Genomic DNA, 27,040 nt, shown 5'->3' on the forward strand with positions numbered 1-27,040 from the left:
TGTGCTGAGGAGCAGAGAACAGATTCGAGGTGAGGCAGGCAGTTCTCTGGCCTCATGCCAGGGGGCGCTCATGATCCCAGACATTGTGACTCCACGTCTGCAGAGTAAGAGACAGCGAGCTAGCCATACAGTAAATAAGTGCAGCGATATATTTAACGTTTTCTACATCAAATCATTTCTAAACTGAAACAGTTTTCTAAATATGGAGCTAAAACAGCCTCATAATTCACAAATGGACAGAACGAGATCTGTCCATTTGTTTTAATGCTAAGGAACAGGTCTGAATTACCAATAAATAGCTCTGGAAACCTGGGATATTAGATATTAGGCTCTATCTGAGGTTGATATGAGAAATTTCAAACCTGCTGGAATATCATCGAAAACAACAGCAAATTCTTTAGGAGTCACAGGGAAATTATATTTACAAAGAAATTCACCATAATTAAACACCTCAGGTCTAAGCTGTCAGTTCTTCGTCATGGCTACAGCCCTGCTAGAATGGGTTAATCTGATTGGTTGCTGATCATTCAATCAGATAGACCCAGGAGAGAAAGTAGGGGGGTATGGTCGGGGACTTCTTTTCTCAAGTTGTGTGGAGGATAAACTTTGCTTTGGATGAACTGATATTTTTGTGCAGAATGAGCAGCGCATGGACCTCATGTATAAGTAAAGGTGAGATGGCAATAATTTTGTTTAGTTTATTAGTGAAATGTGCCTGTTGTGGGCTACAGTCTGGATGTGTAAAGAATGCAGAAAAAACCCCTCAAACTGCTGTTAGCTTAGCCAAGCCTAAAACCATACCACTGCAACAGACTGGACGTTTTGTTCTTTAAGTGGAAAATATTTGAGTGTTTTTTGGTGGTGAATTGTGAAACATAAAGTAGCGTTGCTATGATCAGTTGCTATGGTAACAAGTCTGCGTGTGGCTACAGAGAAAGAGTAAGAAGTGGTTTTAGGTTGTACTTCGGTGTTCCCTTGGCTGTGGAGCATAGCACTAAATTAAAAATACCTACATTTCTAGGCTTCACTGAATTAAAAGAATTATTCTACCGCGGCAGCGCGGCTATGGATGGCATGTAGAAGAAAAGTCTTTTTGCCCTCCAGCGCGAAATCTCCATATGTAAGCAACCACATGCAGGGGGTCTACGTTTATAAATCTGATCATGATTAAATCAGAGCCTCACCAGCTGTGAGGCTCGTCAGGGTAGAGTTAGTAGCACTAATAGCAGTAATGACGGTGGCGGACTCACAGCTCCTGCCGGTAGCGGCGCAGCTTGGCCTTGCTGTCGGCCAGCTCCACAGCCAGGTGCTGCTTCTCCTCCTGGGTTGGCTCGGTTCCGGACGGCCCGCCCTTCTTCGGGGCTCGGCCCGACTTCTCACCTCCCTCCAGGGGCCGCTGGTCAGACAGGTAGTCCCTCTCCAGGGTGAGGTCCAGGATCGCCTGGGGGACGGGACAGAGGTTCTGTTGGACCTGTGGCTCGGAAAGAACCCGGCCGGACGGGACAGGCGCCTCCGTACCTCCGTGGCTTTGTCTCGCTGGTCGATGAGTTGCCGTAGCGACGCGGCCATGTTGCGGGACAGCGGCTCCAGCTCCTCAGGGACAAGCTCGGCACCATCCTCCATCCAGGACAGATCCAGGACATTCAGCGGGTTGTGAGTGACCTGAAGCAGAAGCAGATTCACTTCCTGGATTAAGCTAAGCTCCTCCCTCTATAAGCTCCTCCCTCCTTGCTGAGGTTCTGACCTCCTGGATGTGAGACACGATGGCGGCCTGAGTCTGGATGTCCAGCAGCTTGATCTTGTCGATCATCTCCTCCTTGCGCTCGCTCTGAGGACAGACAGGAAACATCAGCAGGTTCTGGCGCCGCGCTGACGCCTCATGGCATAAACTGCTGTGTCAGCGGTTGCTATAGTGATTCAGGGAGGGGGGGGACATTTAAACCTCAAACGGCGTGAAAGCTTTACATCAGAACCACCTGCTGGTCCCACACAGAAATTACTGGGTCTGCAGTGGTTCTGGCAGATTCATCAGAACCTGCAGGTCCAATCAGAGCTGGGAGTCAGTGACTCTGCTCTGGGCTGTGATTAGACAGGATGGTTCTGATGGAGGTCCAAACTGGCCCGGTTCAGTTCTTAGCTGAAGTTCTGAGCTTTTCTGACCAGCGTTCCCAGTGTTCCCAGTGTTCCCAGCTGGGCTCTTCCTGTTCCAGACTGGAACAGGTTTGTTTAACAAATTCCTGCCGGTCCAAACAAAGACCCATTCACACATGTTGCCATGGTAACCACCCCCTTCCTGGAACCAGTCGGACCAGCACGGGAAACAAAGGAAGAAACAGGAAACCCCCACCTGATGCTCAGGTTACAGCCAGAACGCTCACGCCACACCTCCACTGGAGCCCCGCCCACACGGAGCCCCGCCCACACGGCCAAACTCACCTGCACGGCGCAGCCCAGCAGTAGCAGCAGCAGGCGCTTCAGCTCCTCCATGCTCCCCACTGAGGGGACAAAGCAGACTGTTAGTGGGAGCAGCAGGAGCGTTGCCTGGTTCCCCAGACGGACTGGGGGCAGAACTCCATGTGGGTTACCTGACATGGGGTCGTTGGCGATGAGAAGGATGTTGGGAGGAGGCATCACTACCAGCTGCTGCAGCGTTTCCTGCAGGAGAACCAGGAGGAGGTTCAGACCAAGGTCACCTTCATCATCATCATCATCATCATCACCTTCTTCACCTCCTGAGCCATCACAAAAGGTGATGGCTCAGGAGGTCAAAGGTCAACCTAGCAGTGGGGCTTCGACATACCATTGGAACCAGACCAGGTCTGGACCAGTCCATACCAGACCACCTTCCTCATTTACCCTTATTCTGTCCAGGAGTCACATGACCAAACTGACCTACAGACTGCAGAACCAGAACCGGGTCTGGACCAGTCCATACCAGACCACCTTCCTCATTTACCCTTATTCTGTCCAGGAGTCACATGACCAAACTGACCTACAGACTGCAGAACCAGAACCGGGTCTGGACTCAGAACCGAACAGTGACACAGTGCAACCATGCAGACCGGTTCTGACCCAGCCAGCAGGAAACAGCTGCAGTCTGAGTCAGGAAGTAGCAGGGAGGGAACGCTCCCCATTCCTCAACATCCGGCCCCGGTCCCAACACCTGCACACCCGGAGCCAGATCTAGGGCCGGGAGGCAAACAGAGGAACCGGGTCACAGGTTCTATTCAGAACCAGCACTGTCCGGTCAAGGAGGATCAGTTGACTGCAGGCGTTCTGGTTTCACCAGAACACCCAGGCTGAATAAAACATGGCAGCTGGCGACCAGACGGCCTACAGGCTCCGCCCACATTGAGGCCCCGCCCTTATCGAGGCTCCGCCCACCAGGCCTGCTGGTGAGTCGAGCTCACTGAGGTGTCAGGTTCCTCTGCTGGTGGTTGCCCTCCGTTACTGGGGAGACGGGGAGCCGACCAGTCAGTGTCTGCTGGGACTTCATCTAATTAGGAGCAGAGGGGGGAGGGGCGCGTGTGTGTGAGACTATCTGCACCTGACAGCCTCTACACCTCATTAACAGCAACCTGACCCACTAACACACACTAACACACACACTAACACACACTAACACATACACACACTAACACACACTAACACATACACACACTAACACACACTAACACATACACACACTAACACACACTAACACACACACACTAACACACACACACTAACACACACTAACACACACTAACACACACTAACACACACACTAACACACACTAACACATACACACACTAACACACACTAACACACACACACTAACACACACACACTAACACACACTAACACACACTAACACACACACTAACACACACTAACACATACACACACTAACACACACTAACACACACACACTAACACACACTAACACACACTAACACACACTAACACACACTAACACACACTAACACACACACACTAACACACACACACTAACACACACTAACACACACACACTAACACACACTAACACACACACTAACACACACACTAACACACACTAACACACACTAACACACACTAACACACACTAACACACACACACTAACACATACACACACTAACACACACTAACACACACACACTAACACACACACACTAACACACACTAACACACACACACTAACACACACACACTAACACACACACTAACACACACAAACACACACACACTAACACACACACACTAACACACACTAACACATACACACACTAACACACACTAACACACACACACTAACACACACACACTAACACACACACTAACACACACTAACACACACACACTAACACACACACACTAACACACACTAACACACACACACTAACACACACTAACACACACACACTAACACACACTAACACACACACACTAACACACACACACTAACACACACTAACACACACACACTAACACACACACACTAACACACACACACTAACACACACACACTAACACACACTAACACACACACACTAACACACACTAACACACACACACTAACACACACACACTAACACACACACACTAACACACACTAACACACACTAACACACACACACTAACACACACACACTAACACACACACTAACACACACTAACACACACACACTAACACACACACACTAACACACACACACTAACACACACTAACACACACACACTAACACACACACACTAACACACACACTAACACACACTAACACACACACACTAACACACACACACTAACACACACACACTAACACACACTAACACACACTAACACACACACACTAACACACACACACTAACACACACTAACACACACTAACACACACACACTAACACACACTAACACACACACACTAACACACACACACTAACACACACTAACACACACACACTAACACACACACACTAACACACACTAACACACACACACTAACACACACACACTAACACACACACTAACACACACTAACACACACACACTAACACACACACACTAACACACACACACTAACACACACACACTAACACACACTAACACACACACACTAACACACACACACTAACACACACACACTAACACACACTAACACACACACACTAACACACACACACTAACACACACACACTAACACACTAACACACACACACTAACACACACACACTAACACACACACACTAACACACACACACTAACACACACACACTAACACACACTAACACACACACACTAACACACACACACTAACACACACACACTAACACACACTAACACACACACACTAACACACACACACTAACACACACTAACACACACACACTAACACACACACACTAACACACACACACTAACACACACTAACACACACACACTAACACACACACACTAACACACACTAACACACACACACTAACACACACACACTAACACACACTAACACACACACACTAACACACACACACTAACACACACTAACACACACACACTAACACACACACACTAACACACACACACTAACACACACTAACACACACACACTAACACACACACACTAACACACACACACTAACACACACTAACACACACACACTAACACACACACACTAACACACACACACTAACACACACTAACACACACACACTAACACACACACACTAACACACACTAACACACACACACTAACACACACACACTAACACACACTAACACACACACACTAACACACACACACTAACACACACTAACACACACACACACAGAAGTGAAACTCTCAACCCCTTTGATCTTCTGGTTAAAATGACCTTAATGTTCGGAACTAGAACCTCCTGACCCAGACAGAACCAGAACCAGAACCAAGCCACTGTGAAGTTTATTCAAATGTTTTCACATGGCCGGTCCGACTGGTCTGATTCTGTCGGGTTCTGCTGCAATGAGTGCGGTTCTGTACCTGGTAGTAGGTTCTGATGTGCCGGGTCAGAACCGTGAGGTTGTAGAGGCGCAGCGACACGTCGTTGTTCACGTTTTTGTTCAGCCTCTGATTGGTGGGTCTGGGGTCACTATGGAAACAGAGACAGAGAGATGAGACGCTCCACTCAGGACAGGAACGCCCCCACGCCGCCCCCATCCAGACTACGCCCCGGGCGGAGAACACTGGCCTGACTGTCCTCATTCTGCCGGAGGCACAGCATCCAGATGCAACCAGCAGGGGGCGCTGCAGCAACAACTGGCTGTTCTGCTTGGACATTCAGCTGTCACTGTTAGCTCAACACGCTAACAGTGCCTTTGTCGTGCTAACTGTAACGTTAGCGTGCTTGTGCTGACTCTGCCATGCTAATACTTAATGCATAGTGCCAATTGTAGCTTTAGCATGCTAATGCTAAGTCTAACATGCTAATTCCGATGCCTGTCAGAGTTAAATGTTTGTAAACATGGGGCTGTAACTGACCTGGGTTATTAGCGTCCCTGTATTGCTGCTAACAGCTCCGGTTCTGATCCGTTTTGCTTAATGATGAACATCTTAACACCCAGATTGGTACAGGGTGCATTTCATTCAACTTGCTTTTCCTCTTTTAAAAAAACTGTGTGCTCCTAATTTTTTTACTTTCAGATAGTTGTTATGGTGCGTAACCATGGCAACAAGGAACTGCTTTACAACAGATAGTTAGCATCTCATCTGAACTCTGACCCCAAATCCCACAGGAGCTGTAAAGGAGGAATCATGGATACAGAGATCATGGATGCCACTCCCCTGCAGAGGAGCGGCAAAAGCAAAGGAGCTGGATTAGCAGAGCTAGCTAACAGCTGATGGAGCCATCCTGGATGTGTTGCTGTTAGTGTGTTAGCATGAGACTGTCATTCAGTCAGAGGCCTCATCAGATTTGTTGTGAGACTGACTGCTGCTGGAGATCCTGGTGGCCCACAGCATCACTTTCCACAACTGTTTGAAGAAACATGGATGATCTCAGTTACAACATTAATTTGATCAATAAAGGATTTCTGAATTGAACTGAAAACTACGCAGAACCAAAGTTCAATTCTTTGTGGCCAAATGGACTAATACCAAATCTAGTGCTGATGGTGGATTCTCAGATTAGAGGCGATAATCCAGCTTCATTTCAGCCTCAGACTGATGATTATTATTAGCAGGAAAACGATGAGCAGAGAAACATCTGGTGTGGCGCCTGAGGCAGGATGTGGTTGCTCTGTCACGCTCTCTCACTCACAGAGACACTTACCTGTCACGAACAGGAAATCCTGAACTGACTGATGAACTCAGAGCAATGAGAGCAGGCTCCGCCCCTTTAGTCCTCTCACTTCTGTGCCCCGCCCCTTTAGTCCTCTCACTTCTATGCCCCGCCCCTATAATCCTCTACCCTCTATGCCCCGCCCCTTTAAACCTCTCCCCTCCATGCCCCGCACCTTTAGTCATCTCCCTTCTATGCCCCGCCCCTTTAGTCCTCTCCCTTCTTTGCCCCGCCCCTTTAGTCCTCTCCCCTCTATGCCCCGCCCCTTTAGTCATCTCCCTTCTATGCCCCGCCCCTTTAGTCCTCTCCCTTCTTTGCCCCGCCCCTTTAGTCCTCTCTCCTCCATGCCCCGCCCCTTTAGTCCTCTCCCTTCTATGCCCCGCCCCTTTAGTCCTCTCCCTTCTATGCCCCGCCCCTTTAGTCCTCTCCCCTCCATGCTCCGCCCCTTTAGTCCTCTCCCCTCCATGCCCCGCCCCTTTAGTCCTCTCCCTTCTATGCTCCGCCCCTTTAGTCCTCTCCCCTCCATGCCCCGCCCCTTTAGTCCTCTCCCTTCTATGCCCCGCCCCTTTAATCCTCTCCCCTCCATGCCCCGCCCCTTTAGTCCTCTCCCTTCTTTGCCCCGCCCCTTTAGTCCTCTCTCCTCCATGCCCCGCCCCTTTAATCCTCTCCCCTCCATACCCCGCCCCTTTAGTCCTCTCCCTTCTATGCCCCACACCTTCCCCATGAGGTACTCACATGTGGGTCATGACTTTATGCAGGAAGACACCGTCCACCAGCTCCATGAACATGGTGACCCGCTCCTCGGAGCCCAGCGGACCCAGCATGCGCACCTGGAGACACACAGGACAGGTGAGCACACCTGGAGGACAGGTGAAGGCTGGCTCCTCCCCTTCCTGTCTGTCTTCAGCCTGACAGCGGACCTGGTGGGTCGCCTGGGCCCAACCAGCTGCTCCAGAACTTCATCTGAACACGCAGAAAAACTGCTTTAGTGTTGCCTTCAAACCCCGCCCCACTGATGATGTCATGGCTTTGTCAGCTTCTGATTAATTCACTGCAACTGAGCTAAATGGAGGAACAGCAGTACCTGGACCTCCAGCGGTCTGGTTCTGTTTAGGTCCAGATACCTGAAAGAGCTGCATCACCTGGTCCGGTACAACCAGGGATTCCCCCAGTGTATTATCAGCCTGGCGGGCCGCCATGGTTTACGTTCTCCCCACCAGGCTAAGCGTTGTGTGTTTTTGTTTTTATTTTTTAATAGGACAGACTGCAGAATTATTCCTGTCAGAAAGATGGGTTTATAGTTTTCATAGGTTTATAAATTGATGCATTGGACAGGGAGTGCACCAATCAGACCGCCGCCTCGCGCGCTGTCGTGGCTTGATCTCTGAAGTTTAGCTCACTGCAGATCGCTCATATTGGCTCACCTATATGGACATTTATATCAACCCCCTATGAGGATGAGGATCCATGTTTCTTTATAGAATTCATCAAGGAAGGAGATGAGTTTAAATCCACTGCATTTGCTCTGCTGGTGCAGCTCTGTATGAAGCTCCGATGTCCACATTGAGCTGCGCTCCGTGTTCACAGGTGCACATTTAGAGGTGCGTGTTGAGCGTCCAATGAGAATATTTCTTTTTGAACAAAGGATTATATGTGGTGTGTGTGTTTATGTCTCAAAATGCTGACTGTCTGCGGTGATAAAGTTTGAGTTCCCGGTTAGCCGGTGCGTTACGGACCGTGGAGGAGCTTTCTGACTAGCGCAGCACACTGGTTTGTTTTTATTTTATTTTTTGTGGCGACACAATGCATATCAAATGCTTTGCTCTACTTAAAATCAGATAGAGTTGCTGCGCGGTCAAGTAGAGAGCAACTCGGCCCATCAAGCTCTGGCAACCAAACCAGTCTCTGTGGCGCTCATTAAAACTCAACAGACACGAATTAAAAGAGCTACTAAAGCTGCATAAATTAAATCTCCCGTTTGTCCCTCTACATCCAGCTGCAGAGATGTGCAGTGCAGTGGGTCTAGCTTCATACAGGGCCGGTCCAAGGTTGAATGAGACCTGGAGCAGAATTTGACATGAGGGCCCCTCTTGCTGCTAAGAATATGAGCACCACTAACCGCATTTCACCATGGGGCCCAGTTTACCTGGCTGAGCAGGCAAATGTAACTGTAGTTTACTAAGATGCATTAATGAACAGCTAAAATTCAAAGATTAAACTGACAGCATCAGATTGTTGCTATGGTAACAAAACAATCTAATTATGCAGATTGTTCTTTGAACTTTTACAAAGTAAACTTGCCAGCTCCTTAAAATCTTAAATTTAAATATTAAACATTTTAAAATCTTTTAATTTATCTATGCTGAAACCATTAAATCAAATTTAACAGCATTGATATTCTCTTAGTTCGCTTATGCCTTGGGCCGGCTCTAAATGTGATCAGCATCGCATCGTGTTTTTAGATCCACTGACTGATAACTTAATTTGGATTTGACACAAGTGCAAATAATTGATATTTATTTTGATTGTATTGTTTTTATAGTTGTGGGTTTAAGTATCGGCCATGTCTTCCAGTAACATAATTACCCAGCAATATTTTACGTTTCCTGTCAACTTATCAAACCCCGCGGACTTTTTTCTGGGGGAAACCCAGACAGACATGACGGTTCTGGTCCAAAAGGAGCAGACTGAGCCCAGATCAGAGACCTGTGTCCTGAACGGAAACTCGGTAACAGAGCTCCAGCTGCGAAGGGAACCGGTGCTGGTTCTGGGCCGAGCCGGGTCGGGCCAGATTCACGTGCTGGAGATCAGGACGAACATTTACTGGCTGGACTAGTTAACCCAGACAAGTTAGTAAGTAGTTAATCTGTATTATGTAGAAAATGGTTAACCCAGACTAGTTAGTGGCAGGTTAACCTTCTCTAGTTGGTTCCTGGTTAACCCAGGCACCTGACGCAGCAGGTAGACTCACCCACAGCACCAGCGGAGACTCCATGAAGGAGGCCAGCAGCTCGGACAGGGTCACATCCATGCTTGGTCATCAATCACTCATCAATCCGCAGATCGATCCGGATCAAAGCATCGGCACCCCCCCACCCCCTCTCGTCCCCCCTCGTCCCCCCTCCCCTGCGCACGAGCTCCGCAGTAGCTACTATTGTCTGTCCGGGTCCCCACGGTAAGTCCGAAAAGTGGAGGAAAGGCGGGTAAAAACCAGCTGGACCGGGTCGGAACCTCCCTCACGGAGGTTTTTCTAAAGTTCTGGAGTAGGTTCCGTTAGTTTCGCCGCTAAATTACAGCGTTTCTATTGCTGATGGTAGGCAAACACTTGATCCAAACTTCGCTCGGATAGTTGATTGTGTTGCCAAGGAAACACAAATCAGACCGTAAAGAGATAAAAAAAAAACGCTGGAAAGTTAGAAAATACAAAAAATCCGATGAGAAAACAGTGAAAGTCTTCAGCAGAACCGGGTCAAAGTACTTTCTCCCGTCGTCTCCATCCGGACCAGCTTCTCACCGCTCCAACTGTCTCCATCAACCTGCGAGACCCGAAAACACAGGGAAGGCAAACCAACGGTACGAACAGCCAATCAGCGGCCGGCCGCAGCGCCAACTCCCGCCTTTTCTCTGAACCAACCAATGAAGAATAGGGTGTTCAACACTGAGGCTGACGTCACCATCGGGCAGAGTGCAGCCGAAGAGGAGGGAGCAAGATGGTGACCGTCCCGCGCAGGAAGCGGCGCTTATTTTAATCTCCCATAGGTTTTACTGATGGTTTTTATATTTCCTGTTTTTATGACTGTCTTGATGATTTTTAGTGAAGTTTTACAGTTATAAATTTTACTGTTCCCTTTCTAACCTTTTAGTTTACATGTTGTAATTTTTCTTAATCGTATATTTCAAATATGCACACAGAACAAGAGTCAAACTTATACGTTTTAGTTATTTTATATGCATTAATATTTTCTGCGTATGTATTTTATTTTAATATCTCTAAAGTGTATTTGTGCACATTCTCAGCACATTCATTCGACTCGATGCACACCTCCACTTTAGTCATTGAGAGGAGCGAACATCCCATAATATCACAGATCAGGTGGGGAACAAAGTGTTTTCCAGGGTTTTTCCTCCAAACAGCGTCGGTCACCACAGTGGCAATGAAACGAGCGTGTTGGTGGCAGGTACTTCTCTTGTTCTAAACTCTGATTCGTCTGAATAGTTTGAAAAGGAAACCAGAGATCAGCTCAGATCAAAGGTCAGATGCAAATATGCAGCAATGAAGGCCGGCCCAGCAGTGAGAGCAGCAGGGTGTGTGCAACGAACACTGGGTCTACTTTCTATCCCAGGAACTGTAGAACCGATTCCCGGCTCCGGAGCCGGGATCTGATTCAGTCTGAATGAGTTTGGTCAGCGGACAGGAAGCCTACATCACTGACATCCTGTGACACAAACTCATCTCAAAGTTCAGTTGATGCAGCGAGGAAAACCACTGATCACACGTGGCGCCAGTAAATAGGATGACAGCGCCACCCCGTGGTGAATGCGGAGTACTACAAAATCAACTCTTGAAGCGGCATAAAATCTACTGCAGTTTGTTCCAGACAGACCCGAGATTCAGCGAGTCTGTGGAGACTCCTGGTCCGACGGTACCGCTGCTGGTCCACCTGGGTCAAATGTTCTGGACTCAGAAATTAGAGGATGGGAGTAGCGGGCGTCTCCATGGCAATAAGCCTTCAGCACTCTGGGGCAAACACCATCTAGACCTGCAGCCTGGTTCCGGTCCAATCTGCCCAGACGCCTCTTCACCTGTGAATTGAACTGGTCCAGTTCACTGAACTGGTTCCTGAAGCTCCTGTTTCTAATGTGGACTACAAGATGTTTTTGTAGATTTAACAATAAACTGCGTTTCATTGTTAATGAATTTTGTTCAGGCACTGATGAGGTCAGTGAGGGGTTAAGTCTGCTGTGGCAGTCAGGACCCAGCAGAGATGTTGGAGTAGGGCAGTGGTTCCCAAACTTTTTCTTCTGCGACCCCCCTATGGATTACAAATGGCTGTCTGGTTGAAACGACACGTGTGACGGGTAGCCTACAAGGTGCTTGTTAAGCTTAAGGTTCTGTATTGATGTTAGCTAGTCATCTTTTAGCTAACATTACCTGCATCCAACAGCTTCACTCAACTCAGTCGGTTAGTTTGGAGGGAAAAACTGTGAAAAGTTCTTTGCGTTTTGCTGGTTTGCTGCCGTGATTCTAACACAAACCTACGTAGCTCCGCCCAGCAGCAGCAGGTCTCCTTCACAGGTGGAAACCCAGCGCGAGCGTCGTAGCGCTCATGTTGCGTTTAAAGGCGGCTCGGAAAAACAGGTTACAACATGTTAACAACGGATTAAACAGTTTTAACTGCTGACAAAAGTGACAGAGGACACAGATATGGGAAGTGTGAAAGCCTCTACTGTATCAAATTGATATAGGAATAACAGAGAGTTGGCCATTCTAAGGTAAAAACCCAGCGCATACAGTGTTCATGTTTTTTTGTTTGTTTTTTTTTTCATCCAGACGGCTTCCCGCACCCCCCCCACCCCCTAGGGGGCGCGCCCCACAGTATCTGGAGTAGGGGATTCAGATCTGTTGACCCCTGGTTGGAGCAAAGCCATCTCGTTGCTATGGTTACCTAGAGTAACTGCCAGCCATAGAGAAGGTGAACAGGATGATAATCTACCAGATTTAATCTCTGATGTCGCTCAGGTCAGGTCTTTCAGGTGTAGAACTAGCTCAGGTGAGGTCATGTGACCTGCAAAGGAATCACCTGCCCCACTGAAGGAAAAACAAAAACCAGCAGCCAATCAGATTCTAGCAATTCTCTATTTATTCCTTCATTGTGAATATCAAAACAGGAAACAGTTTAAGAGGTGATTTCAGAAGAAAACGATTTACATTCAATGTGCTTCACTTAGCCCCGCCCCCACAGTCCTCCTGGACCAATAGCAGAGTGGGTCATGGTGGAAACCTTCCATCGTATTGGTGCTTTGTGAATTTCATAAGTCTATAACAATATTACAAATATATAAAGAATCTAGAGCACAGCGGACACAGATACTGCAGTCAGGTTCTACTGTAGGTCAGGATAATACTGCACTGTCCTCTCTCTCTCTCTCACACACACACACGCACGCACACACACACTAACCAGACAACACACCCTGAGGCTTTCCTTCAGCCTCAGTGGGACCAGGAAGAACCAGTCCATCTCCAGTCTGGCCAGTATAAAATTGGCCTCTCTGGGTTACAAAGTAACTACCAACTGGATGAAACCAGGACCTCCCAGTTCAGCGGTTCTGGTTCAGAGTTCATCCTAGACCAGTTCTCTGGTTGTGTTAAGCCTCAAAGACAGAACCTGAAGCTACGTCCACTGGGATCTGCATTACCTGGAGGAGCCAGCAGGGGGTTAGAAGCCACCTGGAGGCCATGTTTGTTTTCTATAGGTGAAACCGACTGGACTTGGACCGGTTCTGGTCCAGCTTCTGATGGGAGGTCCATGGCGGCCACAGCTTTACCTCTGGGTGAACTGTTCACAGGTTGCTATGGGAACCCCAGAAGAGTAGGAAATCACCATAGCAACCAGTGACTCAGCAGTTTCCCCGACCAATAGAATCAGTTCGTAATTACATCATGGGGGGCGCTAGAGAGCAGAGCTGCTGAGGAAGTGATGTTTACACAGAACACCAGGGGGAGCTTCCAGGAAGGGTCCAGAGTTCAAACAGGAAGTAGAACCGGGTCGGATCAGGTCGGCTGCGTGAAGGAAAATATCAACTTCCTGTTACTGTAGGGTCAGGTTCACAGGAAGTGGGAAAGATATTTAAATAAACTTAAATACATTTATGACAAATCAAGAATGGGTCTGACAAGAATTTACACAAAAAATACAAAAGTTTTTGAAAGAAAAATCATTTTCTAGAACAATTTCTCAGGAAATTTGGGTTTAAAGAGTTTTGTTTACATTTTCCTTTGTTGATTTAGTTGTGTTTTCTGTGATTTCTGGTTTTGAATAAAGAGCTTTGGCTCATTCAGGAAAACCTGGAGGAAATATTTTCTGCTCTGAACATCAAACTTCCCAACTTTCAGCTTCAAAAATGTGCTCAGGTTTTTCTGTGATTTTGTGTAGAAATATAATTCCTAATGCTGAGAAGGTTAGATTTCAGGACCAGGTGGTGCAGCGTTTACTGTGTGACCTGTGATGTCATCAGCGCAGCCAGGAGCAGGGCACCCACTGCGGCTCCGTGTCCAGCTTGTTGATGAGGCGCAGCAGCTCGCCGAACGCCCGGTCCGGGTCCGTGTTCACGATGACCGCGTCGAAAAGATGGCCACAGCTCTGCTCCATCTCACGCGCCTTCTCGATGATGTCACGCAGCTCCTCAGGCTGCAAACACACAGGGGTCAGGGGTCATGGTTCAGGGAACGGAACTGGAACCGGAACTGGAACCAGAGCAACCTTGGGGTTCTTGCCGTCCTTCAGCAGCAGCGCTCTCAGCCGCTCCTGGGACGGCGGGGCGATGAAGATGATGTAGGGCTTCAGGTCGGAGCTGCGCAGCACCTTCAGGGCCTGGGGGTGGGGGCAGAGGGTCAGAGGTCGCCTGGGCCTGGCGAGGCGGCAGCAGCAGAGTGCCACCTACCTGTGTGTGCAGACACAGCAGGCAGATCTTCCCGGCGTTGATGACCTGCCGCACCGAGTCGCTGCTCGTCCCGTACAGGTTCCTCTCAAACTCGCCCGACTCGATGAGCTTCCCTGGAGAGAGAGAGAGAGACCCGAGGACCCGTTAGAGGACGGGCTCTTCACCCTGTGACCCTGGGGCCATTTGCATATTTACCATCTGGGTTAACCAAACTGACCTGGCTCTTGTTCCATTTTAAAAATCAAATCCATGTTCGATTTACAATCAAAAACATAAAATATAATTACAGCACAATGTGAATCACAAGGAGATTTATTGATCATTTGTACCAAAAATACACATAAAACATCTGAACAAATTCGTGGAACAGATCAAACAGCAACAAGAGTAACGTGGGGAAATTGGTTAAATTAAATTATATGCTTAAAAATTAAGATTAAAATAAACAATTTTCAAATTTAAAGTGCAAATGAAAATATATCCTTATAATCTGCAAATTAATTTGAAAACTGCTTCAACGGCAACAACCAGAAGGTGCCCTCCATATTGTAACAATCACTTTATTTAGTCTGCATAAACAAACAAAGTTGAGGGATGAAAACGTTTGTTTTTAACAAACTACTGCTCTCTTTTTTTATTTGCCTCCTCATGAGACGCTTGTTCCTCCCGGACGGATCAGATCCGGTCTGGGTCCGGTGGGTGACGGCTCGCTGCCAGAGCCTCCAGCAGTTCTCAGTGATTTGGGTTTTGGTTTTTGTTGAACCCATAAAGGGTTAGGGTGGTTGTAATGGGAGTCTGAAAACAGGATTTCATGCGTTTTGTTCTCAAAACTTCTCCTCACATGTAGGGGGCGTTTACACGACGACGATCCAACAAAAACGGAAGTTTTGTTCCGTTTTTGTTGGATCGTTTACACGAAAACGTTCTAATTACGATCTGTGTTTACACACTAACGGCACACATCGAAAACATGTAATGCTCTCGCTGCGCCTAGTTGGTGCTAGGTTCTTTGAAACTGAGTGCGCATGCGTTTAAAAAAAAAGTTCTACTTGAAGGCATGTGGATTCGTGTTTCCCAATCAGGTACCGTTCTCCCATAGATTAGGAGAAAACACGCAGTGTGCGTCTGATTAGGGCGCATGCAGTTGGAAAAAGTGGGATAACTTTGCTGCAACACCTTGTTTGAGCTTTCACGGTGTCGGGCCCCGGACTGGAAGCTGTTTATTGTTTTTACCTTGGAATGGCCAACAGTCTGTTATTCCTATATGAATTTGATAAAATAGGAGCTTCCACACTTCCCAATCCGTGTCCTCTGTCACCTTTTCCAGCAGTTAAAACAGTTTAATCCGTTGCTAACAAGTCGTAACCTGTTTTTCCGAGCCGCCTTCAAACGCAACATTAACGCTGAGACGCTCGCGCCGGGTTTCCACCTGTGAAGGAGACCTGCTGCTGCTGGGCGGAGCTACGTAGGTTTGTGTTAGAATCATGGCAGCAAACCAGCAAAACGTAAATAACTTTGCACAGTTTTTTCCCCAAACTAACCGACTGAGTTGAGTAAAGCTGTTGGATGCAGGTAAAGTTAGCTAAAAGATGACTAGCTAACATAAATACAGAACCTTAAGCTTGTTAACAAGTAGCCTGTAGGCTACTGGTGTTGTCTATGTTCAGCTACGTAGACTCATTTTGCCCCCCCTGTTAAACTCGTCAGGAGCCGGGGCTGGTCCGTAGTTCTCTAGATAAGAGGCTGAACAAACATCCGTGTATTTTGCCACCTGGGCGGTGGAGCGGTGAAGAGATGCTGAGGGAACCGTATCTGATGGGGAAACAGTAACACCAGTATTGTGAGTAGTTTCTTCTTCTTCTGTGGATTGTAGGAAGCAGCTATGTTTTGCGTCATACTATGCATGAGCTGGGGATTCTCTGGAAGAAAAGATCCGTTTTCTCGGTTTACACGACAACGGAAAACGGTACGTTTCAGAAACATCGCACTCTGGAACCCGTTTTCAATCTGTGCCGTTGTCAGAGAAAACATTCGGTGGTTTCGTGTAAATGCGCACTACAAACGCAACAAAACTCTTCCGTTTTCCCCCGAAATCGTTGTCGTGTAAACAGGGCCGTAGTCTCTTCTCGCTTACAAAACATGGAACTGGCTTTTTGGTAGAGTCGCCTAGCAACCTCTAAGCCAATAGAATGAAAGCGTTGTGCTGGGTGCGTTTGTTTCCTCCTAGCGGGTGTGCCTGTGTGGATACTATCAATTGTAGCAGAAGCTTCAGCACCGCCGGATATTTTTGTTCAGATGGACGAACTATTGTCGTGAGATCTCTGGGGACAACGTTTCACAAGTAAGATGGACATATTACCGTTTATATTTTGTGAGTAGAATATTACTAAACTGTATTTATGTCCACTGGTAAAATACCAGCTAATATTAGCTACAGCGCTCGGTGTAACACCGGAAATCTTAAAAAGTTTTAATTATTCCCCAACATTGACTTGGATTATGTGACACAAGGTGGCAAAGACTGTTATTTATGTGTGATTCTTTCACTCTGTCTAAAGTAAGATGGCTCCCGTTTTAGTTTTGAAGGTTTCGTAAAGACACGATGTGAGGAAGAAGAGACGGATGAATCTCAGCTCCTCAGCTGGAAAACATGAATAAAACCTACATAGACATGATGTATATAACCATGTTCATCATTATTTAATCATCTTTGTTTCTCTATGATTGCATAATTTTATGTTTCTATATTTATATAAACATGTATTAATATTACTAAATAATATATTTTAAAAATTCTGACTGGCTGTGTACTTTGTAAAATGCTAATCATGCATCAAATATTCTATTCTGAATCTATTCTGTTTCCCCAACTAAGAATATTTAAATAGTCAATTCAAAAATACTTCAAACAATTTCTTTGTAAATGTAGCTATAATAGCTGTTTGAGGTTAATAAGGTTTATGACAAAATAAATTGTGAAAATCCGTTCAGTATTTAGCGAGTTATGATATATTAAATGCGCTGATACGTCATTGCGCCTGTCAAACTTTTTTTTTTAAACTTTATTTCAAACAAATGACATTAACATACATAGAGGATCTTTAACACAAAGATAAATATCACAAAACAAACACACATTGACTGTGTTGTTTTTAAGGTTTTGCAATCTTCAAAGTAGAATGAATAAAGTAAAAACTAAAGTTACATAAATGTATACATGAAAACCTGCTTTCAGACTGAACATGTGTGCTCTTGGATTATGGCAGGAAAGTTCCCCCATAGAAGTTTCAGGACGCTGGAGATGGAAATATTTTCACATTAAATAAGTCTGGTTGTAGCCTAGCGGCTGGCTAGTTCTTCTGCTTATTAGAGCTTGTTAAACAACTAACTGGGACATCAATGCCACCAAGTGGTGGCAACATGTATTGCAACTGAGCCCCTGAACATCTCCGGTTTCTGGAAACTTGACTACACAACGGCCCACAGGTAAAAACCTTGGAGTTTGTTGCAGACCTCTAGGTGGCGCCGGAGGCCCAAATGTATGCCATGGCCCCATGGTTAAGACTGGCTGTGTTAGAGGACTCCCCCCCACAGGAAATAAATGAGCTAGAACAGGAAGTAGAGAGAGGGACAGGAAGTCTCACCAGCCGCAAGCTCTGCTTCAAACGCCTGGCGGGACACAAAGTGGTAATCTCTACCGCTGACCTCCGCTTCCCGACGGCTCCGCGTGGTGTCTGCTCACAACACGCACACAGGAAACACACAGGAAACACACAGGAAACACAGGTAAATGAGCGAGACAAACAGTAGGGCAGAACAAAACCTGCATTCATACAGAAATCATTTCATAAAACTACAGAAATTATTCAAAACATAAATTAATTTAAAAAAATCAATTAAAAATATTAGAAACTTTAAAGTCCTATTGAAAATATTAGGAATAAAATATAAATGAAAAAAATTTGTTAAATTAAAATGCAAAAATTGGAAAAGAAAAAAAAATTACAGAAAAATCTTCAAGAAAACAAAATAAAAAAAACAAAAAAAAAAAACAAGCTTATATTTTAATAAATAAACAACTTTATTAAGCAATGATCAGATGCAAACCAAACATCCATTAGGCATAAATAAATGTTTATTCCTGATCTGGACCATTTGGGTCCAATAGAACCAGAGTCTTACGAGGCACGGCGCCAGCAAAGCGTTCTGGTTGGCTGCTGAGGAGCCTCTGCCTTAGCTCCGCCTGCCCACAGCTGTTTGGACCAATCAGAGCGATCGGACGCTTTCTATTGGATGGCTGGTGGTACAGAGCCATCTCCTCATAGGTGAGAATCTCCTCATCGAGATCTGGACCAGAGCAGAGACACAGTTATTATTATTATTATTATTATTATTATTCAGATGAGAGAGAAGGAACAGATGTTCTGCAGAACCAGCAGAACCAGACTCTTGGTCTGCTGGTTAGAACCTTTTCCTGACTGAGTGCAGCTCAAAATGAAACTAGTTTTCAAAATAAGAGCCCATCAGTCAGTTTAAGGCTGGTAGATCCAAGTTCTGCTGGTTTTGGAACTTTGATCTAGACAGAACCGCAACGGGGTCAGGTCGGGCCGTACCGTCGTTCCGGTGGGAGTACAGCAGCTTCTTCCTTTTCCTCTTGTTCTTCTTGGCGCACCAAAGCTTCCCTGTAAATAAACAACGAGCTATTAGTCGGTTCTGTAGTTGCTACATGTCAATGGGTCGCACCGCACCAAGACAGAGAAGCTAAAGGAGCAGGAAGAGAAAAATGTCTGATTTCTGGACTCAACTAAATGTTACATTGGTTCGCTTAGCCTAGCAGCTAGCTACATATCATCGTCTCCTGGTTGTAGCTTTGCTATAGCTTACTGTAACTCTGTTAGCCTTAGCCTAGCAGCTAGCTACATATCATCGTCTCCTGGTTGTAGCTTTGCTATAGCTTACTGTAACTCTGTTAGCCTTAGCCTAGCAGCTAGCTACATATCATCGTCTCCTGGTTGTAGCTTTGCTATAGCTTACTGTAACTCTGTTAGCCTTAGCCTAGCAGCTAGCTACATATCATCGTCTCCTGGTTGTAGCTTTGCTATAGCTTACTGTAACTCTGTTAGCCTTAGCCTAGCAGCTAGCTACATATCATCGTCTCCTGGTTGTAGCTTTGCTATAGCTTACTGTAACTCTGTTAGCCTTAGCCTAGCAGCTAGCTACATATCATCGTCTCCTGGTTGTAGCTTTGCTATAGCTTACTGTAACTCTGTTAGCCTTAGCCTAGCAGCTAGCTACATCTCATCGTCTCTTGGTTGTAGCTTTGCTATAGCTTACTGTAACTCTGTTAGCCTTAGCCTAGCATCTTCTTTAAGCAGTCTGAGTTCATTGTAGCATCAGTGACTCACCAGGTTTCTCAGACTCCTTGTCTTCTTCTATGGTTTGCTTCATGGCCTCCCGTTGTTGCTGGAAGCTCTTCCCTGTGATGTAAACAAACCGAGCTGAACACCAGGCAAACCGTATCCAAAGCGGCCAGAACCTGTGGCCCGGCAGCGCACCTGGGACGAGTCCGGCCAGGGGCTGGTTGTCCTCGTCGCCGTCTCTGTACGCCTGCCACCAGTTGGGGTCGGCCTGGCTGATGATGTGGAGGATGTCTCCTTTCTGGAAGGACAGGCCCAGCTCTCGGCATGGCACGTACGGGTCATCGGACGGGTCGTAGTCGAAGTGGGCCTTCACGTGGACCTGGAACGATGAAGATCAGGAGGCAGATGAAGGTCTGGAAGCTGTGAGGGCAGCGCCTCGCAGGGCGGAACCTACCACGCTCTCCTTGACCGGCGGCGGTTTGGTCTGAGCGCTGGGGATCAACACAAAGGTCAGGAGGCCGTGCATGTCGGCCTGGTGGACACAGAGCAGCAGAAGGTCAGAGAGCAACGCGTCTTCAGAGGACTAAGTGAGACCAAACACCTGGCTGATAAGCAAAGCACTCACCAGGATGTCAAACACCTGGTTGACGTCCTTCCCTCTGATTTCCACGCCGTTGATCTCCAGGATCTCATCTCCCTCAGACAGCAGACCGCTGCGTTCGGCTGCTCCTCCCCGGACAATGCGACTGATGATCACGCTGTCCATCTCGTTTCGAACAGTCGCCCCCTGCGGGACAGAGCGGGAAATGTGTGAGGCGGCGCGCAGGACTCGGGCTGAGCAGCGATGTTCCTCGGCCTCACCAGGGGAACGTCTCGAGCCTTCTCGATGCGGACGATCTTCACGGTCTCTCCGCCCCACTGGGTCACAGTTTCTCCCTCCATCAAGTCAGACTCCGGCTCCATCTCTCTCTCTGCCACACCGTCATGAGCCCGCAGCAGCGCCTGCAGAGGAAGCATCATGCTGAGGACTGCTGGGAGCCGGTAGGCGACGCCCCCTGCTGGTCGGGGCCTTACCTGCAGCTGAGTGTCGGACAGCAGACCGAGCAGCTCCAGGCCGTCTTTACTCTGGCTGGCCTGCACCAGGCTCCTCACCTGGAAACACATAGAGCCTGGGTGGAATCGGAGCAGCGATTGGGGAGTGGTCAGAGGTGAGAGGTCGTCCAGCAGAGTTACCTCCAGGGCCAGCGGCAGCGCCTGCTGGGTCAGCGGGAACGGTGGAGTCGGCTGCTGCATGCTGGACGCCACGGCGTTGTGGATCCTCAGCGCCGACTGGAAGTCCGACTGCGGGGAACCAGAACACAGCAATTAAGCTGCGGTCCAGTTCGGCCCGGTCCAGACAGGTTGAACAGAAACCGTCTCAGGTCCTGAATTATCAAGACCATCCATCCTGGTCCGAACAGTCAGAACCAGGAAAGCAAAGTCGTGGTGGTCCGTCCCGTTCTTACCTTGCTGAGCAGACCCAGAACCAGCTCCACGTCGTTCTGACTCTGCTGGTCGGACAGGCAGCTCCGGACCTGCTTCAGGGACAGCAGCAGCTCCTCCAGCTCTGAGGGACAAGAGGACAAGACACTCAGGGGGGAGCATGGGGAAGCGGGGGGCAGCATTGGGCTGCAGGGGAGAGTGGGAACTGATTTGAACTTTAATTTCTTCACCTTCCCAGTGTACCTGAAAGCTGTTACCATGACAACAGGCAGTGGCGGTTATCACTGCATCAAACTTTTATCGTCACTTAGAAAAGAAGCTCAAAGAAAGGTGAGCTCTGTGAGGTGATGCTAACAAAGCTAACTGTTCAGGGATCAAATATGTTCCATTTTTGATGAAAAACACCATCTGTCACTGTGCTGCATTATTGTGTGGAGATGTTGACTGACGTGTCGCATGTACGGAACAACGCTGTGACCAAAGCCTGCAATCCAGTGATGTTACATTCATGAACGATCTGATTTTACTAAACGGGTCTTTACTAAGGATGACAGAACTGGAGCCTCGCTCAGAGCCATTCCTTGTTCTTGTAATGCTCTGGTACTCTGCAGTAGCCATTATTATTTTATTTAATCATATACATTGATATTTATTAGTAAATAAATCAAACAAGAATTTAAGAGCAGACAGAGCATGCTCATTGCTCTCCGATTGATTTCGTCTCCTGTCATGTGGCAGATGTTACAGCTCTGAGCTGCTGGGCTTCATGCAGCAGGAGAGAGAGAGTCAGACGCCTTTTGCCTGGTTCCTTCTTGCTTGTTGCGCCCTGCGCAGTGTTCACAGATGAGCGTTGTTTACCGTCGGGGAATTGCGTTAATTGCTCCGTTTAATGGTGCAGACAGTGGGGGTTTCTGACATGGGCGATGTGGGCAACCGCCCAGGGCGTTGTCTTTTTGGGATGGCAACAGACTAGAGTTTGAATTGATAATGATACTGGTTAAATTTATTTCAGCTCCAAGAGTTTAATATTTAGGTGTTTTTATGGGAATATGAATCTTTCAGATCAATGCAAGAAGTAATTTTGATCATATTTCACATTGCATTGGGTCACGTAGCGCAGGGCTGGTCTTGGTCTTGTCTCGATACACTCAGGTCTTGATTTGGTCTCGGGTTAGGTGGTCTAGACTACAACACCATCTACATCTAACTGCATGTTGGTCTGTGCGTGTGTTTGTAAAACCTTGTGGGGACCATGTTCCTGATACATACTACCCTGTGCGGACCCACTGCTCCTTGTGGGACCAAAGCCCGGTCCCACAAGGGGAAACGCTATTTGTGGGTCACGGGTCAGAATTAGGACTAAGGTGTGAATTGAGTTTTGGTTAGTGTTAGCTGTAGAAATTAATGGAAGTCAATGGAAAGTCCCCACAACGATAGCCACCCAAACGTGTGTGTGTGTGTGTGTGTGTGAACAAACAAAGCTTTAATTAAGTCTGTGTCTCTTGTGCTGCTCTCCCTCCCTGAGGAATTCCCTCCCTGACAGGAACACGTTCCCTCCTCCTCCCCCTCCTCCTCCTCCTCCTCCTCCTCTTACCCAGCAGCGCCTGGCTCTGGGCGCCGCAGAGCGCCTGTGGCGGGACAAGCGCGTCCTGCAGGAAGGTGGGGTTGTCGATGCCAACGGCATGCGGGTTCTGGGCCAGCTTCCTGAGACGCAGCGAGGCGTTCAGGTCCAGCTGCCGGCCCTCCTCCTCTCGCCGCCGCCGAAGATCCTCCTGGAAGATGAGCAGGATGAAGTCGGGTCATTGACTGTTCAGGGATCAGTCAGGTGGGGTCACCACCAGCCAGGTGTTGGCTGTGGATTCTGTTCATGTCCACCTTATGAACTGCAGGCCAGAAGCTACACTAAGTTATGCCAGTGTGATAAACACAGCGGACGCAGTGCCGATACCTGTCCAACAGGCTAAAGCAGAAACTGCCGTTCTTCCTTCATTCACAAATCGGCTAATTCTGTGAAATTCCACATTTCATCCTGGATTCAGTTTTATTCCGTTTTCTGTGTTAGCCTAACAACGCTCCGACGCAGAGTACTTTCTTCCAGTCAAAGATGAATAAAGTTTGATTTGGTACACAACTTAATACTGGAAGACATTTTAAATATCCAAAATAAAACATGACTAAAAACAATAAATACATATGAAATATGAATTTATTCATTACTTTCTGTCCCTTCAGAAAAATGGAAATTATTGTGATTAATTAACAAATTAAAAGGCTGAGCTCCGGTTGCGAGCTAGAAGAGGCTCTCCGGACCAGACCGGGCCCGGTTCCGATGGTACCTGGTGCTGCCGGATCCTCTCCAGCTGAGCGGAGCGGCGCAGCGGCAGCGTGCGGGCCCCCAGCTCTGAGGGACAGTCCACGGCCATCTCCCGGGGTGGCTGGCCTCCTCGCAGCTCTTCGTCTGCTCCCCGCCCTCCTCCGCCCTCCCCAACATGGCCGTTCAGCTGGGAGGTCGTCATGCTGCGCTCTCTGGGCTTTATGAGTGGATCGGGTCACGGGTTGTGTTGGGAAGCCGGCAGGGTCTAGGAGGGAAGCTCAGCAAGCTCGGCAGCCATGATACCTGAGGACAGAAGAAGAAAATCATCAGCACTGGGAATATTGGGAAAATATGGTTCTGGAGGTCAGTCCAGTCAAAGGTCCTGGTTCAGGCTCAACAAAAACATTCTGCTTCACAGTAACAATAATAATAATAATTAGAGGTGTGCCGATCGATCGGCCACCGATCATAATTGGCCGATTTCCGTGAAAAAGTGCATGATCGGTGATCGGCGATCATTGGCTCTTGTTGCCGATCACAAACCGATCATCACCTGCTTCTCATTTACAACCTGCCTGTGCAGCTGGTCTCCTCTTTCCTTCACTCTGCGCAAACGCGCAGCAACAAATCCTAAGCGATGTGGAACTATAACGCACTGAGTGAAAGGGGAAGTTTGCGTGTTGCTGCGGAAAATTGAAGCAGGTCAAAATGCATCAACACAACGAATCTAATACGACATAAAAACAATGAGATACTTGACGGAGTTTGGCTACATCGAGGCTCACTGCAGTAAATCAGACATACGGAGGATCAGATAGCAGGTAAAGCAGCGCACAGCTACAAACACTCACCCGGATTAGCATGACGGTCAGAAAGCTAAACAAATAACCTGGAAAATGATTTAAGTCTTCGAGCTGCGATGTAAGACGCTGGTTCTGCTCTCCTGTTGAACCGCTGCTACGCTACAGGTAGTAATATCTGACAGACGGAGCTTCGCTTCTGCTCCACCTGGTAGTGACTCTCACACCGAACCTGCTTAAAGCTGCAGCATCTAACTTAAAAAAATACATTTTACACACGTATTAAAACTTTGCTGTCCTAACATGAGACAGATAATCTCTAAAAAAAATAATCCATCTCCTCCCTGATCTGCATAATTACTCCGCTCAGTCAGAAACAGCCAATCAGAGCTAGCAGTAATCAGCTAGCCGCCATGCTATCAGGAAGTTTTCATTCAGTAACTCTGGATTGTTTATTGTAATGGATCCTGTTTTTGCCTTTGAATGTTAAGTTTTATACTTGAACTTCTTGGCAATGTTGAGAGGTTTTATTTTGGCTCTTTGCATTATTTAGCCTCTTCAGAGCCTTCATATGTTATCAGTCTGTTAAAGATAGTATTATCAATAGCAGTACAATTCGCACAATGCCTGTTTTGTTTTGTTCTTGGAAAAAGTTATTAAAAACAAGTTTTTGTCTAAATTAAGGTGAATTCATGGTTCCTTTTTCCACATAATGTAACTGGTAGGGTTTATGATAAAAAATAAATAAATAATAATTATGTGATCGGTATCGGGAGGAAAAAACCTGATCGGCACATCTCTAATAATAATAAATCAATAAATGTGGTAAAACGCAACCGGACCTCCAGGTTTTGGTTAGGATCGGGTCAGAACCCGTCCTCATCAGCCAGGCGTTCCCACATTTCTTCCTTCCACCTGACTTTCCAGGATGTGAACCCTGGACGGTTCCTGACTGTCTGCTGGACTGGACCGCCTCCAGAACCTCATTCAGGTTCTGGTTGGGTCCAGTTTGGACACAGCAGGTCTGGATTTCAGACTTGACCCGGTACCGAGGGACAACATTTACATGCACAGATCGGACCCAGATTTAATCAGGTAGGCTCCAGGTCCTGCTCCATCGTCATGGTAACTCAGCCTTGCCCACATGAACTAGGTCTGGTCCCGTTCAGGTTGGTTCTGAGTGCAGTTCCAGCACCAAGGTGAACCTGCAACATTGGGTCGGAGGGAAAATGCTGAAGTCAGCACTGCAATCTGAAACCCAAACATAGCCGGCGCCGCTAAGAACCAGAACCTTCCCTTCACCCAGCAGGGCTGCAGCAAGGTGTTCAGGTCCAGCTCCGAAACGTCAAGCTGGACGTTCTGCAGCTGGTTCTGGTTCATGTTGAGGGAGTTCTAGGAAGACGGGTCGGCCGTGGGTTCTGCCAGGCCCCGCCCCCTGACGCCAGGCTCCGCAGGGGGCGGGGCCTGGTTCTCAGTTGAACTACTGGAAAGATAAAACCAGTAGCTCAACTAGGAACCAGTAGCTGAACTGGGAACCAGTAGCTAAACTGGGAACCAGTAGCTAAACTAAGAACCAGTAGCTAAACTAAGAACCAGTAGCTAAACTAAGAACCAGTAGCTGAACTGGGAACCAGTAGCAGTTTCAGGGCGGAGGGACTGACACAGAGCTAACCTGAAGCTAACTGAAACTAGTTCAGTTTAAACCAGTTTTAGTAGAAACCGGCGGAACTGTTGGGATAATTCAGTCAGACTGAACTGCGATTCTCCAGTTGAAAAAAAACAAACAAACCTCACCTGAACGACCGGAACCGAACTTTTCTGGGTTTTATTGGGCTAAAGGTAGAAGCTAGCTGCTAGCAGCGCCTTCCTGGGGCACCTGTTGATAACAAAGACGCTCGCAAACACTCACCTCCGGGTCAGAGCGGTCCACAAACTCCGTCAGTCCCGCTACATTCAGCTCCGAAACTCCAGATTAAATATTCCCAAAAGTCTGCTTTTTATTGCTTTACAATCCCAGTTTCACTCCGACACACTTGTTGCTGCTTCATCGGTGAAGCAGAATCCTCCTCCTCTCCGTCTGTCACTTCCAAATCCACTCAGGGTGGGCTCCGCTGATAAAACAC

General features: G+C 47.4%; 2 protein-coding genes across 4 annotated transcripts in view; both read right to left on the minus strand.

Annotated features, from left to right (window-relative positions):
• The window catches only part of ccdc88c (coiled-coil and HOOK domain protein 88C), a 33,321-nt gene extending 22,400 nt beyond the window's left edge, over nt 1-10,921 (minus strand). For 2 of the 3 annotated variants that reach the window (XM_088003054.1, XM_088003053.1), the window contains exons 1-8: nt 10,268-10,911; nt 8,032-8,126; nt 6,000-6,108; nt 2,586-2,655; nt 2,437-2,495; nt 1,745-1,828; nt 1,519-1,662; nt 1,251-1,441 (exon numbers count right to left, since the gene is read on the minus strand). In XM_088003054.1, the coding sequence (XP_087859180.1) occupies nt 1,251-1,441; nt 1,519-1,662; nt 1,745-1,828; nt 2,437-2,495; nt 2,586-2,655; nt 6,000-6,108; nt 8,032-8,126; nt 10,268-10,327 (812 nt within the window). In that variant the 5' untranslated portion in view covers nt 10,328-10,911. Of the gene's footprint in view, nt 1-1,250; nt 1,442-1,518; nt 1,663-1,744; nt 1,829-2,436; nt 2,496-2,585; nt 2,656-5,999; nt 6,109-8,031; nt 8,127-10,267 lie in introns of all 3 variants that reach the window. The other variant, XR_015762088.1, reaches the window with a different exon arrangement.
• Nucleotides 10,922-13,139: 2,218 nt separating this feature from the next.
• Nucleotides 13,140-27,023, minus strand: pals1a (protein associated with LIN7 1, MAGUK p55 family member a). The gene is made up of 17 exons (XM_014978015.2): nt 26,827-27,023; nt 24,140-24,420; nt 23,398-23,575; nt 21,827-21,927; nt 21,555-21,662; nt 21,396-21,473; nt 21,183-21,323; nt 20,947-21,108; nt 20,776-20,853; nt 20,517-20,700; nt 20,367-20,438; nt 19,575-19,643; nt 19,144-19,308; nt 18,606-18,695; nt 14,962-15,074; nt 14,781-14,891; nt 13,140-14,708 (listed from the first exon to the last, which is right to left on the minus strand). The coding sequence occupies exons 2-17, from the start codon at nt 24,317-24,319 to the stop codon at nt 14,532-14,534; spliced, it is 2,007 nt and encodes a 668-aa protein (XP_014833501.1). The 5' UTR covers nt 24,320-24,420; nt 26,827-27,023; the 3' UTR covers nt 13,140-14,531.
• Nucleotides 27,024-27,040: the final 17 nt, after the last annotated feature.

The sequence above is a fragment of the Poecilia mexicana genome, unplaced genomic scaffold (genome assembly GCF_051168715.1).
Source record: "Poecilia mexicana isolate PSO_F unplaced genomic scaffold, ASM5116871v1 scaffold_23, whole genome shotgun sequence".
Classification (NCBI taxonomy): Eukaryota; Metazoa; Chordata; class Actinopteri; order Cyprinodontiformes; family Poeciliidae; genus Poecilia; species Poecilia mexicana.

Bases quoted from the DNA above. Each gene is read 5' to 3' on its own strand.
- pals1a (XM_014978015.2), bottom strand. From the start codon at position 24,319: ATGACGACCTCCCAGCTGAACGGCCATGTTGGGGAGGGCGGAGGAGGG. The intron at 23,576-24,139 runs GTACCATCGGAA...CTCATCTTCCAG, and splicing joins AGAGGATCCGGCAGCACCAG to GAGGATCTTCGGCGGCGGCG. The intron at 20,439-20,516 runs GTGCGCTGCCGG...TTTACATCACAG, and splicing joins CCTGGCCGGACTCGTCCCAG to GGAAGAGCTTCCAGCAACAA.